This window comes from Pseudopipra pipra, chromosome 3 (genome assembly GCF_036250125.1).
Source record: "Pseudopipra pipra isolate bDixPip1 chromosome 3, bDixPip1.hap1, whole genome shotgun sequence".
In the NCBI taxonomy this organism is placed as follows: domain Eukaryota; kingdom Metazoa; phylum Chordata; class Aves; order Passeriformes; family Pipridae; genus Pseudopipra; species Pseudopipra pipra.
The window spans coordinates 42798147-42813778 of NC_087551.1; the positions used below are offsets into that span (position 1 = coordinate 42798147).

The following is a 15632-nucleotide window of genomic DNA, read 5'->3' on the forward strand; positions in this document are numbered from 1 at the left end:
AAATGTAATGCTAAATGAAGCAATAGGATACATTGCTGGTGTGAGTGTGATTGATTTGGCTGACGTCTATTTTCTCCCTCCTACTGGGCAGCTCAACAAGCTGCTGAAGAGAAGGACACATAAATCTCGGGTAGGTAAGATGTGTTGATGAAAAAAGGTATATAAACTTGGCCTCTGGTGGACTTGCCTCCCCATTTGACTGATGCTGATGTCTCAGGCCACAGACATCGCTTTTTGGATCTTGTACAAATTCTCAGTGGTTCTACAAGGGGCCATTCTTTCAAACTTCTGTCCTTGTGTAGACATGGATACTTCTCAATCAAGACACTGATGCTGAAAGCTAATTGTCCTGGGCTGGATTAATGCCTGTAGCTGTGTGAAAGCTACTGTAAGTACAGAAGAGGCTATGAGAATGGGCAGCTGGGGGTGGTGTCAGAAAGAACCTTCTTTACAGGGGTGACACAGATTTATGCTGGATTACAGTGCTCATCTCATCACCAGTTGGCAGGACACAAGTCCCCATGCACATAAGAGGCCTTTCCTGTCTTGATTATCTGGTGCATATCAATGTGGGAGTTCTTGTTTACTTATCAGAAACCAATTTGAAAAGAGAAAGGGAAGCTCAAGGCAGCCTCTGTTTCTGCAACCTGTCAATCTGACCCCACTCACAGTTATAATCTCCCACATTTCTCTTGGCTCCTACCCCTCATTTCTCCATACGGCTTCCAAGTTTCTTTATTTTCAATGCTCCTGCGTGACATTCCAATACATAGAGGAGACTTTGGTCAAACCCCCTAGAACTCTATGTAAATTTTGTCCCAGTACAGTCAAGGTAGGTTTCACAGGTCTCCTGGTCTTTCAAATACATGCTCAGGGCATCATTTCTGGATGTGAGAGGTTCTGATCTTGAGATATTTGCAGAATAGGAAAGTAAAGTCCATCTGTTATGGTATTTATAGATCCTTCATGGCTCAGGGAAATTTCCTCTTGCTAAATAATAGCACTTTATGTCTTTTCTTATGTATAGTTAAGCTGTAGAAAAGCTACTTGGGCCTCCCTTCTTGATAAGAGGACTTTCTTAGTCACACATGGATCAGCTCTCTAGCCCTGTTCACAGAATACTGCCCACCCTTTCAGGGACAAAAATTCACTACCCCCTTTATGTAAGGATTTTCTTTACATGTGAAGAAATTGCCACATGGTGGCAAATTACCTCCACTTTACAGCTGTACATACAAGTGCGTAACCCAGTCTAGATTCTGTTCCAAATACATTTTCTTTCAGCCCTTCCTGTGCTCTTAGGAAACACTGGCACTTCAATGTTAAGATTACATATTTCTTGTTTGTTTTTGTTGGGATGTTTGCCCCTCTTCTCTATTCCCTCCCACTTCACAATGCTTAGGATGCCATTACTTTTTCCTACTTCCTTCCAGCCTTCCTACCAAAAGAGAATATTTGGACCAGTATAATCCCTGGCTAGTTTCTTAAAAAGCCAGATAAACTTTTCTTTACAGGCATGAATGGGATGACCGTAGGGATAGCTGAGGGAGGAGGGAACCATGTCAGGACAAGTTCAGAGGGTTGAGACAGACTCTAAGTCCATGCTCTGAACAGCTTCCTACGACCCTCTCTCCTCAAGAGAAGGAACACAGGAGACAATTGAGGATCCATAACCCACTCTCTGCCATAATGCCATTGAAACCAAATAATCTCTGTGAGAAGTTTACATGCTTACTTTAAAAAAAGGCAGCAAATGCGACACGAGCTCTCTATAACAATCATATGTGAAGATTTTAAATGTGTGGTGCTCTGAAATGGGTCCAAAACAGGGCACAATTTCCTGCTGTCTCTCACATGCAGCTGCTCAGGGTCCGGTGCTCTTGTCCTCTCTCAAAAGAACAAGCACCCTTTAGGATGCTGCTTGCAAGCTGAACTGTAGCATTGAAGGAAAAGTATCTCACTCCACTGCACAGAAACAACAAGAAAGAGAGGACTCCAGGCACAGCAGGAAAGCCAAGATGTCCCTGAAGTAATTCCAAAGGCTTGCAGGCTGAGGTATTTTTACAACACCACAGAAATATGAGATCTTATTTTTTGAGAGTCCAGATTGTAGGCTAGTGCCTTTTGTGCTTTCTTTTCAATACAAATTTGTTAAGAAGTGTTGAAACTGACCTCTTACTGAAATTTGTCTGTGCCAACATACCACTGTTTAAAGCAGTATTTTCCTTTGTATCTAATTTCATTCTTAGATGGCTGAAATAGATTTAGAAGTGTGAGTATTTGTTAAGCAATGTTTAGGATCAAGCACCATTTTTTGCCATTTAACTACGCATATACCCAGCAGACATTCTGAATAAAATTCCATTGTATGGGATTGTCTTCTGTTTTGACTTATATTTTTATGGCAGATTTACTCCTCTGACAGAGAAAATTCATTATGTAGCTGCATTTCTATTACAGATAGAGTCTTCTGCTAGCCAACAGATAAGCTTTTTATCAGCAGCCATGCTTCTGTGGCAGACTTCTGGGCTGTTGCCAAGCTTTGCCGTCCCTCCTTTCATGAACAGATCAATGTGCAAACATTTGAAAACCCTAAATAATATAATAGCTACGTGAATGGATGCTCAAAAAAACCCAAACCAAACAAAAAAACCCCCAAAACCAAAAAACCAACCAACCAAAAAAACCCCCAAAAACCAACCAACCAAAAAACCTCCCAAAACAAAACAAAACAAAACAAAACCAAAAAAACCCAAACCAAACCCACAAAAATATTACACCTACATAATATACCTAATGCAAATCTACAAAACCAAGCAGATAAGGGAAAGAGGTAGCAGGTAGCTACCATTTCCAAAGCTTCCCTGATCCATGGACCATATACATCAACTTTTCCTCTAAGCCACAGTGGAAGCCTACCCTCCTATGCCTCTTTAACACCTCTCAAACAGAACATGCAATGCCAGCATCAACCAGAGCTTGTAATGTTGAGAAGAGCCTGGGTAAAGAACATAACGAAGAATAAGTAGACAGGAGAGATTACAGTGAGCTGGGTTGTTTATTATTCATGAGAGCAATGACAAGGTATGTGGGGTGTGTGTACTGCCACTGGTTAGTACTCCAGCCTAAAACTCAGAGATGACTAGTAAGTGCAGCTGTGTTGTCCACAGTGGTTACTGAGGGCATCCTCTGCTGATAATTGAGCACCATGCACTTATAACAAGGCAGCAAGGCTTTCCAGCTCATACTGCCACACAGGCTGCTGGCATTAGCACACATGCATTTTATCTTCTCTGCTCTCGTGAACTATCTCTCTGTTCTCCTTTTTGCATTGGAATAAGAACCTGGAGAAAAAAATCCCTTTTTTTCCTCTTTTACTCTTCAAATGAGAGGATGTGTGCTTGGAGTGATGCCTGCTAGCGGAAGGGATGCTGGAATACTGGAATCAAAAGATTCCCCATGGATAAACAGCAGTGGTAAAAGAAGAAAACTGAACACAGTGAAGTGACCTTGGTGGACAGCTTTGAAGGAAAAAAATGAGAAAAGAAAGAGGGAAAACTAACTGGAAAGGGGTTAATGTGTGAGGGCAATATAAAATATAAAACAAATATAAGTAAAGGAATGGGAAAACAACTGGAAAAGTAACAACAAGCAGAATGAGAAGGCATAAGCAATAAAGCAAGAGAGGCAAAAAAATAAATCAAATCTCTCCTTACTCAGGGGTTGTACCACAACCTGCCTTATCTTTCCTTTCAAATCCAAATTTACAAATAAAGCTCATTAGTTTTTTTTCCCATTGGGGGGATATAAAAGATGCTAATAAGTTCTTACAAAGGGTAAATAGTTTAAGGGGATGATACTAGTGATGCTGAAGTATAAAAATAAAGTTCAAAGCCAGGACTGCCAATATAGGCTTTCTAGGTTGTCCATACACTGTTACAGCACTAACAGATTAAAGTCTCATTTTAATATAAAAAGATGAAAAATTATAGGGATTTTATAATGTAGCCATTATAAAAATGCCTTGATTATAAAACATAGTAAAGGCCCTATTCTATCAGGCTCAGAGTGAACAGTGCTTTATGAATAATTCCATTAATATTAGTGGAATCAACTTAGTGGGATCTGCTTCTTGGCAAGAGTAAGGGTGTCCAAGGTCAATCTGCTCAACCTCATTGACATTTTTCAACTCTTAGACCAATTTCCATTCTGGCCTCTGGAGTAGTAAGGATGACAGTGATGACTGTTCAATTCCATCAGCAGAGGCACTTAGGTTTATATAGATAAGTATTTGTCATAAGGAGAAGAATCTGTACTCTGGAACCTAAACCTATCAGAGCATTGAATGTTACAGTAGGTGCTAGTTCCAGCAGCAGTCTCCGATGCCATGGGGATGAAGGTTTCTGTGCTGAAACTCTGCAAATCCCTGGAAACAAGAGCTGTTCTGGGATCAGTAGGACAGGTAAACAGGGGTACCACACCATGCAGTTCTCCCTGCTCTCAAAGCCTCAGCTGTCCTGGGCATAAACTCACTCAATAGGTGAAAAAAGACCCTGACTGAAGTCAATGTCATACCACAGGACAGACAAGACCAGATCATTTTTTTATTTCCATTTCAAATGTCATCTATTATAGAGATATGCTCTCAGGCCAAATCAAGTTTGTGGAGAGGAGAAGAAAACTTGAGTTTGAAAGAGAGTGGTTGTACTTCTGAAAAGGTTTCTTTCTTGCCATTTCCCATGTCAATTCCCAACAATTCTAGGATTTTACATGAGCTCTAGTGTAGCATTCAAAATGGAAATATTAAAAATTTAGTGTATTAGAACTCCGGAAGTTGCAAGCCCCAACTAAAAAGCAGCTGTAAATTGGAGTTGGTTGAGTTGGTGTTCATACCTTTACATTTCCACAACTTACCTGTCTGATATATCCACTTTTGCTCAGATGTCTCAAGCCTGATGCTACCATTTTGCACACTATGATCACTGTCTCCTTAACACACAGGACAGGTAAAGAAAGAAGGAAAAAGTCCATGAAAAAGCTATCATGCCTTCCTAATAAACTTTAGCATTATGGCTTCCAACATAAACTTGAAATTTGTGGCTTGAATTCCCCTATAGGTCTGCAAGAAATCTTCAGAATGCATCTGCTTTCACTGCTGACAGATGGTAGAGAAGAGAACAGCAACTATGAAGACAACAGCATTTCACCCACGTATTTTTCTTACTATGTAGTAGCATAAGGTAGCTGTGAAATCAATGGTGTTTCAGAACATTTCTTGCACTGCTGACGTTTCTGGCTGGAGTTAGCCCAAACACACAGTCAGTCTACAAACTCTCAATCTCAGCACAGAGGTCACATAAAAGAAAAAGAAGCCAGAAGACAGGCAGGTTTATGTGGGTCAGGACTGTTTCTTTTATGTGCCAGAGGCCAAACCTGCTGCTTTTCACCTCAAAATGGGGAACTACAAAGCTTTAAACCCCTCAGACTCTTTGCCCCCTCAGCTTGTCATAAGAGCAGCAAGGCAAGATACAAAAAGGAACTGCAGAAAGGAAAGAAAGAAAAAAAAATGAAGCTTTAATATATTCCTACTGTTTGACCCCATTCCTCATTTTCTGTGCATCAACAGTTTTAATAATCTGGTGAAAGCAAAATCTGAAACTAGAAAATCTTTTCCTAACCAGTGTCACAAAAAACCTTGTCATTTACTAAGAAACATTATGATGAGATTCAATGGCTTTAATAGGTTTTCTCTTTTACTTTTTTTTTTCTTTTCATTTGACAGCAGTTAGTTCTGCATTTTTTTAAATAGCTGCTCTGTAATGACCAGTTTAAAACAAATGAAAAATTTGGATCTATTTATTGAACTGAAGTTAATACAATAGTGGCTTTTAAATAAGCTAGATGAATAACAATAATAATAGTAGTAAAGCAGTGAAATCATTCTTACATATAATCTCTTCACTATGAAAATAAACCACTGCTACATCCACGCTAAGCGTATCTAGAGTAAACAAAACAGATGGGGGATTTCCCACTGCTGGTTTCTTTCTTCTAAGGATGGTTATTTTCAGTTCATAAACTCTCAGCTGTCATCCCTGATTTATCTTCGCAGCAGATTCCTGTTGGGGTCACAGGGCTGGGCGCTGGGGCGATGCGGCACGTCCCCCGCTCGCTGCGCTCTGCCGCCCCTGCCAGCCACGGCGTTCGTACCGGGGGTTCGCGCTTCCCTTTTAACCCCTTTCTCATCCCTCCCTCTGTCAGTGCCTGACATTTTGTACATCTTGGTTGTGCTCCAGCATGGTAAGTGCTCTACGAAGGAGAGGCATGCGTTTAGTTTGTTGGCGAGCGTCCTCCTTTTTCGGGGAGGAGAGAAGGGGCTACTAGGGACAACGAAACCCCGCCTGCGTTCAATCCGCTACCCAAACAATAGCTTTATTTAAAGATATGAAGACATCGCTGTGTAGAGATCCTTTAAAAAATGTTTTCGCCGTCCCCAGCCGCAGAGAGCGCGACCACTTTATTTGCTGGAAAGGGCTCTTCCCGCCCCTTCCTACTCCTGCCCTCCCTCCACCCCCCGCCTCCCTTCCCCATATATTATTACTCTATGCCACCAACGTTAAAACAGTCCCACCGCGCTCCCTGCCCGAGCTACGGCCGGCGGGGAGGCTTTCCCTGGCCCCGAGCAGCCTCCGGCCGCCGGGCGGCTCCCCCGGCCCCATTCCCGCTCCCGACTGGGCGGTGCGGAGCTGTCTCTGCCCGGAGGGTGCTGAACCGCGCGGCGCGGGAGCGGCGGCCGGAGCCCTCCTGGCCTCGCCCAGCTCCTGGAGTGGAGGTAGGAGGCGAAGGGGGCGCCGGGGGATGGGGGGAACCGGCGGCGACCCCGCACCGCCCGCCTGAGGAGCCCGCGCACAAAGCCGCGCCGCGGCCATGGAAGAGGAGCTGAAGTGCCCGGTGTGCGGCTCGCTGTTCCGGGAGCCCATCATCCTGCCCTGCTCGCACAATGTCTGCCTGCCCTGCGCCCGCACCATCGCCGTGCAGACCCCGGAGAGCGAGCAGCACTTGCCGCCCCTGCTCCACCCGCGGGGCCCCGCGCCGCCGGCTGCCGCCGCCGCGCCGGGAGCGGGGCCGGGGGCGGCCGCGGGCTCCGCCGCCTGCCTGGACTCGGAGTGCGCGGCGGGCGGCGGCGGGGACCATGCGGACAAGCTGAGCCTGCACAGCGAGACCGACAGTGGCTACGGCTCCTACACCCCCAGCCTGAAGTCCCCCAACGGCGTGCGGGTGCTGCCGCTGGTGCCCGCGCCCCCGGGAGCCGCGGCGGCTCCGCGGGGCGCCGGCCCCGCCAGCTCCTCCCTCACCTGCCCGCAGTGCCACCGGAGCGCATCCTTGGACCAGCGCGGGCTCCGCGGCTTCCAGCGCAACCGGCTGCTGGAGGCCATCGTGCAGCGCTACCAGCAGGGCCGCGCCGCCGCCGCCGCCGCCGCCAAGTGCCAACTGTGCGACCGCAGCCCGCCCGAGCCGGCCGCCGTGCTGTGCGAGCAATGCGAGGTGCTGTACTGCTCAGCCTGCCAGCTCCGCTGCCACCCGGCCCGCGGGCCCTTCGCCAAGCACCGCCTGGCCCCGCCGCCCGCACACCCCGGCGCCCCCGGCGGCGGAGGGGACGGCGGCGGCGGGAAGGGGGCGGGCGGCGGCCGCAAGCTGCCGACGTGCGCCGAGCACGACCTGGAGAACTACAGCATGTACTGCGTGAGCTGCCGCAGCCCCGTCTGCTACCAGTGCCTGGAGGAGGGCAAGCACAGCAAGCACGACGTGAAGGCCCTGGGAGCCATGTGGAAGCAGCACAAGGTGAGTCCCCCCGGAGGGCCGGGAGGACCTGAGTGATGCCCAGAGCTGGGGTGATGCTCAGCACTGGGGTTTGTTCGTCCCAGTGCCCCAACAACACACTGGGGTTTGTAGGACATGAGGTACTTCATGTCCATCATCCTCCCAGACTTTTCTCCCTTTGGCCTGATGCTCTTAGGTCTCTGGTCCTTCCCGACTTCCCGGTGACCCTGCAGCCCCTGCTCAGATTTAGAAAACACAGATTCCCTACCGTGTTTGCCTCACCTTAGCCAGAAAATCTTAGGCTCAACCAGGCCTGGAATTAGCAAGTCCATCTCACTAACTTGTTTGCCTTCTGCAGGGTTCTTGGTCATCCTGTCCTCAGCCTTCCCATCCTCTCACAGCGGCAGCAGCTGCTTATGAGGAGATGGGATAGTTGTTCCTTCCTTTCACCACCCTCCTTTCACCCAGAACTCAGTGCAAGCTGCCACAACCACACGTCAATGAGGGAGAGTAGCCCAGAGCCACCCAAATATTTTAGACAAGAAAGTATGATACAGAGAATCATGGACATCATGTTTCTCCTGGGTCTCAAAGAGGTGTCTTCCCACTCAGTTCCCAAAGAAGCCAGGAGTAATGGCTGGAGAGACTTTCATGACAAAAGGATGAATAAGGAATTGTAGAATGGATGAAGACTGTGGACAAGTAAAACTTTCTCTAATTCCCTGCTCCTTACCCTTCCCTAGGTCCCTCTGGGGAGATGTCAGAGCTGTCTGCTTTTCCACACATGGGGTTGGCTGAGGTCTGGTAGAGCTACTGGGTGACTTGGCCATGCTCTCCTTGCTAAAAATAAGACTTTTCAACCATTTGAATGAAGACCAACACATGACTTTAGAAGTTGAAAGTGTGAAGTTAGCTCTTTCTTTCTAAGAACAGTGGACCCTGGAAAAATGATTACTTAATACATATGAATGTACAGAGTGGACTTAAATACCTGAGAGCTGGGAGCAGTCCTTTGAAACTTCCCTCTGTACTGGGGGTAAGGCACTTCTACTACAGGTGTCCAAAGAGCTCTGATGGCTATAGGATTCCCTTCTTCTCACTCTCTGTTTGCAGTAAGCAGTAAAGGAAGCACAGAGAGACCCTTTCAGGCACTGTAGGAGAGGTCAAAATCATGACTGGTCTCATCAGCCCTCAGCCATGGAGTGGCTGAGCACAAGCAAGACTAAGATATTTGCAAAGCAAAAAATTGACTTTCAATTTTAAGATTCAAAAAAGATGCCACTTGGGGTGATCTGCGTTGTTTGTCCATCCAAGAAGAAAGACAAACTTCTGTAGTTGTTTCAGTTTGAATGCTCTGCCAAGGTCTCAGCCATCTGCTCCCTAACATGATGAGTACTTGTGCAGAGAAGTTCTCTTGGCTCAGAAGGAGCAGATTAAAAATTCACAGTTGCTATTCATATGCCAATGGCATAATCCACTTCTGAGCAGAATTGTTTTAATGAGTGAGGTCTGAGTTCACTGTTCAAACGTGGCTGATGTTTTGGAGAGTGTGAGAGATCAGCTTGTGCTGCGTTATTTTCTACCTTGAGTTAAAACTATTTGATGTCTTTTTGAACAGTGTGATAAACTCTTGTGTAATCAAAGTTCAGAATCAGTAAATTTCTTTCTTTCCTATGGCCAAATATTGTCTAAAGAATGAACAACAGCCTTGTGGCTTGTGTTTTTACTGCATTTTTTCTGCGACTAAGGTATCACAGATTATGATTTTTTTCTTGATTTACAGACTCAACCAATATCAAAATCCTAGCAAAAAAAACGCACAAAAAAACCCCCCCAAATTAATTATTCTGGGGACTCTAAAACTGTGCTCTTACGAGTATTATTTTTCCCAGAACAATGTGCTTGGCAGAAAATAAGTATGATGGAACCATATAGCTAGACAGCTTAAATCATCAGCTCACAATCATTCAGATAAATTGCTTTGGAATTAGATATTTCTGCTTAGAAAGGGTTCTCTGATACAGCAATTTCTACAAGTTTATTACCTTCAGTTACTTTGACCAAACCATGAATTACTTACATTGAGTGGTACGCCAAATGTAATTTAAGTTTTATGTGTTCTCTCTAGATGCTCCAGGCATAGCTGTTAGGGGTAGCTGGAAGGCTTGTTCTTAGCCAAATAAGCTTTTCATGTATTATTAGCTCTTTGCTCAAACTGTTTGACTCCTCCTTTGTCTTGGCCTTATATAGCAATCTAGTGGCAAATTACAGAGTGTATAACCTTGTCCACAATGTGCTGTGGACTATTCAATGAAATGTGCATTTATCCTCAGCTGTACTGCTGACACAAAAGCTATACTAGACTGATTGGCCCCTGTTATTGGTGCAGGTTCCACGCTACAGTGCTGTATATAACTTCTCCTACAGAGAAAGTAAAATGGGTGTAAAATAACAACAGGGCCCCAATGGCATAAATCTATGAAAATCCCCTGACTTAGCTGGACTTTATTATATTCACTTGCACGAAAAGTGCATCTGAACCAGCAGTTCAAGGTTATTAAGTAAAACTCTAAGTCTTCTGCTGCAGTTAAATCCTTTTATGTCTTTATAGCAAGAACAGTGACACCATTATAACATTCAGGTAGGACTTTTGACCTATCAATATGAGGAACTATGAGGGACATATTTTAGCTCTGCCCATTCTAAATGGTTAAATATATGTATATACTGAAATGCTGAAACAGCCACAGCTGGGTAGCAGGGTAGCAGGCAGGTGTTGGAGTCCAAATGCTTGCTTTTATTTCCTGGCCTAAAGAGTTGTGTTCCCAAAATCATGTAAGCTTTATGAGAATTCAGCATCAGGACAAGCTTATCTAATCAATAGTTAATCTGCTGCTAAAGAGAGATGGAGGGAAAGCAAGTTAAATGAGCATGAACTGTTTGGTTGAAAAAGGACGTGGGCATTATCTGGTTTGTTTTCTGACATCAAAGGAAGCATCGGTCTTCTGTGCTCATCTGGGTTTAATTACTTACCCTTGTGATCTCTGTGTTCCTGTAATTAACGGAAATAGAAACTTGATATCCATCCCCAGCCTCCACATGATTGGTTGCCAGACCAGGTATTAAAGTAAAGATAACTCCAGGTAGAGTACCATTTGTCAGGAGTTATTAATTGTCACAGTCAATGGAGTTTGTAACATCTCAGTTTGGTTTCCAATAAATATTCCTGCAGTATGAAAGATTGCTCTGGCTGTACAGGGCATTTTTTATGACTTGGTTGGTTTACTGAGGGCTTAGTCATGTAGCTCCATTTGATTTTAATGGGAAGGGCATGACTAAATTCCACTGCTTTGTAAGGTATCTTTTATAAATGCTTGGAAAAACAAGGCTATTATCTCTAAGTGGGTTTCACAAATGGAAATCTGGTCTTCTCGGCTTCATGCAGCAGTTGCGTTAATGCAACAACAGTTTTTAATGAACAGATCAATTCGCTTATGAGCCCTTTGAACAATGACACGGCTCAGTTTCTGTTGCAGCTCTTTGCAATGGGAGTGTGCCTGGAGCCAGGAGTGCTTGTGCTAATTATCATGGGTACATATGCTGGTTACAATTGGTCTGTGGTGGTTTTCTATGGCTGCTGTGGTGCCCACACAAGCTTTTAGCTCTTCTTGTCTGGTGAAATGGACTTTGAGATGATTTGAGAGCTAGGGCAGATGTTGGAAAAGTAGAAATTTTACTTCTGTCAGGACCAACCATTGGTTTTGATGTGAAAGAAAGGAGCTTTTGCCTTCCTGGGTCAATTTGGTCAGGACAGTGATGCCTTAACGTCCTTTTAGTTTTTTGATTTTTCTAATTTTTATAAGTAGTTATACAGCAGAAGTAGATTTTAGAAGCTGCGGCATTTATTCCTTTACCCTTAGCATAGTAACTACACACATATCCCAACCCTTTTACCCTGTTCCATGTTCCCCATATCAATTACCCCTGAATTCCATTAGAATATTTAGACTTCTCTTTAAGATAGGCCTCTTCTGTTTGAGAACACTTGCACCCTAGCCTGAACCGCAGAGTACATTCAAGAACTGGGTAACCATGTGCCCTTTGTGCTCTGAGGAAGACCAAATGATGAAGTAGGTGGCCTTGAAAAGACCCCAGCCCCAATTCCCCAGGGGTGGATCGGGGGTGGGCCAGGGAAAAAGTCAGAGGGTGGAAAAACCTGGGATTGGTTAGACAGTATTATAAAATTGTAACATCCAAGGCAGAAGGGGTGCGTGCATTTTGTAACCTATGTGCCTTGGAGGCGCGATTAAATCCTTCTCTTATCTCACCTCTAATTAAATTGCTGTGGAGTTTTTTTCCTCAGCTCCTTTAGGCGTCAACAGTCCATGGCATAGCATAACATGCTTTTACCATCACCTATTTCTTTCTTGCTTCTACCCCAGCCACTTGGTCATATGCTGTTTTCACCTGGTTCTGTCTCAGGTTGACAAACCAAAGATTCAATGTGCCTTGTGGGTGAAGCAGAATGGGTGACTAAAAAGGCTGGGCTTCAAAGGCTGAGCAAACATGATCAGCCCATGGAGAGCTGACCTGAAGTCCTGATTGTCTGATCTAGCAGAAAATAGGGTCTCTTTCAAGGACCTGAAATTTGCTCCTTTGACCTCAAGTAGTGCCAATGTCAAACATTGTCATTTTAAATTTTTGTGCATTGACAAGAGTTTGTGCAGGAAAATAGTAAATATTCAAATATGGAGAAACATACACAGTAATATGTCTTCCCTTTACATCGTTACAAATTAATTCTATAAAGCATATTTTAGTTTAAAATTTATCACTAATGGAATACCTGCAACTGGGCTAAAAGGAAAAAGGTGTGTCAATATGAGGAAAAAAATCTCTAGGATGCCTTCTTTCTCTATAGCTCAGTCATAGCTCCCAATCAGGGTTTGTATCCACTTTGTGCAGAGGTGTATGGAGTTAGGCAGCGCTTCTGCCCGCTGAAGGCTGCCTGCCTTAGGGATGGGCTGTGGAGTGCCCACAAGGAGTTGCCAGGTCTGCTCTTTGCTGTCCTGTGTGAATAAGCAAGCACAGGGGGAGAATGAGTAGGAGACATTCAGGTGACATTCAGGTGGGAGCTACACTCAAAACATTGGCAGCCTGAAGAAGTGTGCTGTGCCCTTTTCAGGGATGGAGGAATTTATGTCCCTCCAGGAGCAAGAAGGAAGCAGAGAATGAGTGGTGACTTACTGACTTTCAACCAGGTTCAGCTTCTTGGAGGCTCATAACCTATGTACTATCCTACATACAAGGCTCTGTCTCAAGGCACACTCTGGTTCCAAGAAACAAGAGATATCAAATTTCTGAAAGCCTCATGTTAGCAAAGATACTTTCCCTTTCCATTTCCTGATGTTGGTTACCGCATACATTTGGTAAGGATAATTAACTGGACATTGGCAATCTGGTAGTTGCCAAGTCTGCCTGAAGGGTAAATCCACAGAGAGAGTGACTAACCTACAGGACACTCATGATGGGATTTATTCAGTCCTGCATTATAGAATCATAGAATATCCTGAGTTGGAAGGGACCCACAAGAATCATCAAGTCCAACTCCTGGCTCCGCACAGGACCATACCCAAGAGTCACACCATGTGCCTGAGAGCATTGTCTAAATGCTCCCTGAACTCTGTCAGGCTTGGTGCTGTGACCACTTCCCTTGGTAACCTGTTCCAGTGCCCAGCCACCCTCTGGGTGAAGAACCTTTCTCTAGTATCCAACCTAAACCTCTTCTGACACAACTTTAGACCATTCCTTCCAGTCCTGTCACTGGTCACCACAGAGAAGAGATCAGAGTCTGCCCCTCCTCTTCCCCTTGTGAGGAGGTTGTAGACTGCAATGAGGTCTCCCCTCAGTCTCCTCTTTTTCAAGCTGAAACAAAACAAGTGACCACAACTGCTCCACATATGGCTTCCCCTCTAGGTACTTCATCATCTTTGTAGTCTCCTTTAGATGCTCCTTTAGGAGCTTTATATCCTTCTCATATTGTGGCACCCAAAACTGCACACAGGACCCGATGTGAGGCCACACCAGCACAGAGAAGAGTGGGACAATCCCCTCCCTCAACTGGCTGGCGATGCTTTGCCTGGTGCCCCCCAGGACATGGTTGGCCCTCCTGGCTGCCAGGGCACTGCTGATTCATGTTCAAGTTGCCACCAACCAGGACCCCCAGGTCCCTTTCTGTGTGGCTGCTCTCCAGACTCTAGTTCCCCAGTCTTATGTACACCCAGGGTTGTCCCATCCCAGATGCAGATCCAGCACTTGCCCCTGTTAAACTTCATGTTGTTGGTGTTTGCCCAGCCCTATAATTTGTCTAGGTCTCTGTTCAGCGCCTCTCTGCCTTCAAGGAAGTCAACAGCTCCTCCTAATTTAGTGTTGTTAGCAGACATAATTATAACTTATAATGAAAAGTGTAACTTTGAGTCCTGCATCCGGGTCATTTTTGAAGATATTGAAGAGCATTGGTCCTGCAATGGATAATCCCTTTTACCTTTGTGCCTGACCTGTGAGCCATTTGCTCACTCATCACATGACATGTTTATCTACCTGTGTGCTGGACTGTTTATCCAGAAGGATCCTGTGAGAGGCAGTATTGAAAGCTTTACTGAAATCCAAAAAGATTACATCAACTGGCTTCCCCTGATCAGCTAGGTGGGTAACTTTGTCATAAAAAGAAATCAAGCTTGACAAGCAGAACTTTGCCCTTGTGAAGCCATGCTGCCTGTGACCGATGGCTGCCTTGTCCTTCAGGTGTTTTTCAATAACTCCTAGAATAATCTCTGTAATTTTACTAGGCACTGAAGTGGGACTGACAGGCCTATAGTTTCCAGGTTCATCCTTCTTGCCCTTCTTGAAAACTGGGACAATGTTTGCCAGTTTTCAGTCAACTGGGACCTCTCCTGATTCCCAAGACTGTTCAAAAATAATTGAGAGAGGTCTCTCAATGACATCAGCCAGCTCTGAGTACACTTGGATGATCCTATCAGGCCTCATAGACTTACTGGGATCCAGCTGTTGCAGCAAATCCTGCACAAGCTTGGTGTTGACTGGGAGTTTATAATTTTCATGGTCATGGTCATGGTCCTCCAACTTGGGTCACTGGGACCCCAGAACCCATCATCAGTGTTGAAGACAAAAGCAAAGAAAAATTAAACACCTCTGCCTTGTCTATGTCACTGTTTGTGAGGTGACCATCCTAGTCAAGTAATGGGCCTATCTGCATGGAGAAGTAATGTTGGAGCACAAGCAGAGCAATATAGTTTCTGTAATACCATCCAGGCTTCCAGTGAAGCTGCTCCTGGGTCCAGTCAGACCATGTCGATTCTGTGTCTGCTGGGGGCAGAACTGTTGTTTCCTTCTCGTCCTCAAAGTCCATCAACAAGCCTCTGGTTCAGCCTAGAGATCTCAGGTGTCAGCTGAGGAACGGGAAGATTAGATCTTCAGTATGGACTTACAAAAGACATGTTTCATGTATCTCACCAGTCAAAAGTTAAAGGAAGGGTTTTTTCCAACTTTTCCAGAAACATTCACTCATTTGTTGAGTTGGAGCATGGAAAACAGGAACCCTAAAGAGACTTCACTGCGAAGTCTGAGACAGCAGATTTGTCTTTGAAATCCTAGTGTATCTCAGGTTTGGTAAGGTCTACCACATTTGTAAAGATTGCAGACTTTGATGGAAAAAAAAGTGCCATTTTGGGAAGCACTCAGGGATTTTTCAGCATGACAGATGCTACTCTGTAAGTGCAAGACTATTATCT

The 15632-nt window shown here is 45.0% G+C and overlaps 1 protein-coding gene across 5 annotated transcripts in view; it reads left to right on the forward strand.

Moving 5' to 3' along the window:
* Positions 1-6416: 6416 nt before the first annotated feature.
* The window catches only part of TRIM67 (tripartite motif containing 67), a 45354-nt gene continuing 36138 nt past the window's right edge, over positions 6417-15632 (forward strand). For 2 of the 5 annotated variants that reach the window (XR_010429135.1, XM_064648857.1), the window contains exon 1: positions 6417-7842. Coding sequence is in view for 4 of the 5 variants with exons in the window: in XM_064648857.1 (XP_064504927.1) it covers positions 6928-7842 (915 nt within the window). In the remaining variant the exon portion in view is untranslated. The remainder of the gene's footprint in view (positions 7843-15632) is intronic. The other 3 variants (XM_064648859.1, XM_064648861.1, XM_064648860.1) reach the window with 3 other exon arrangements.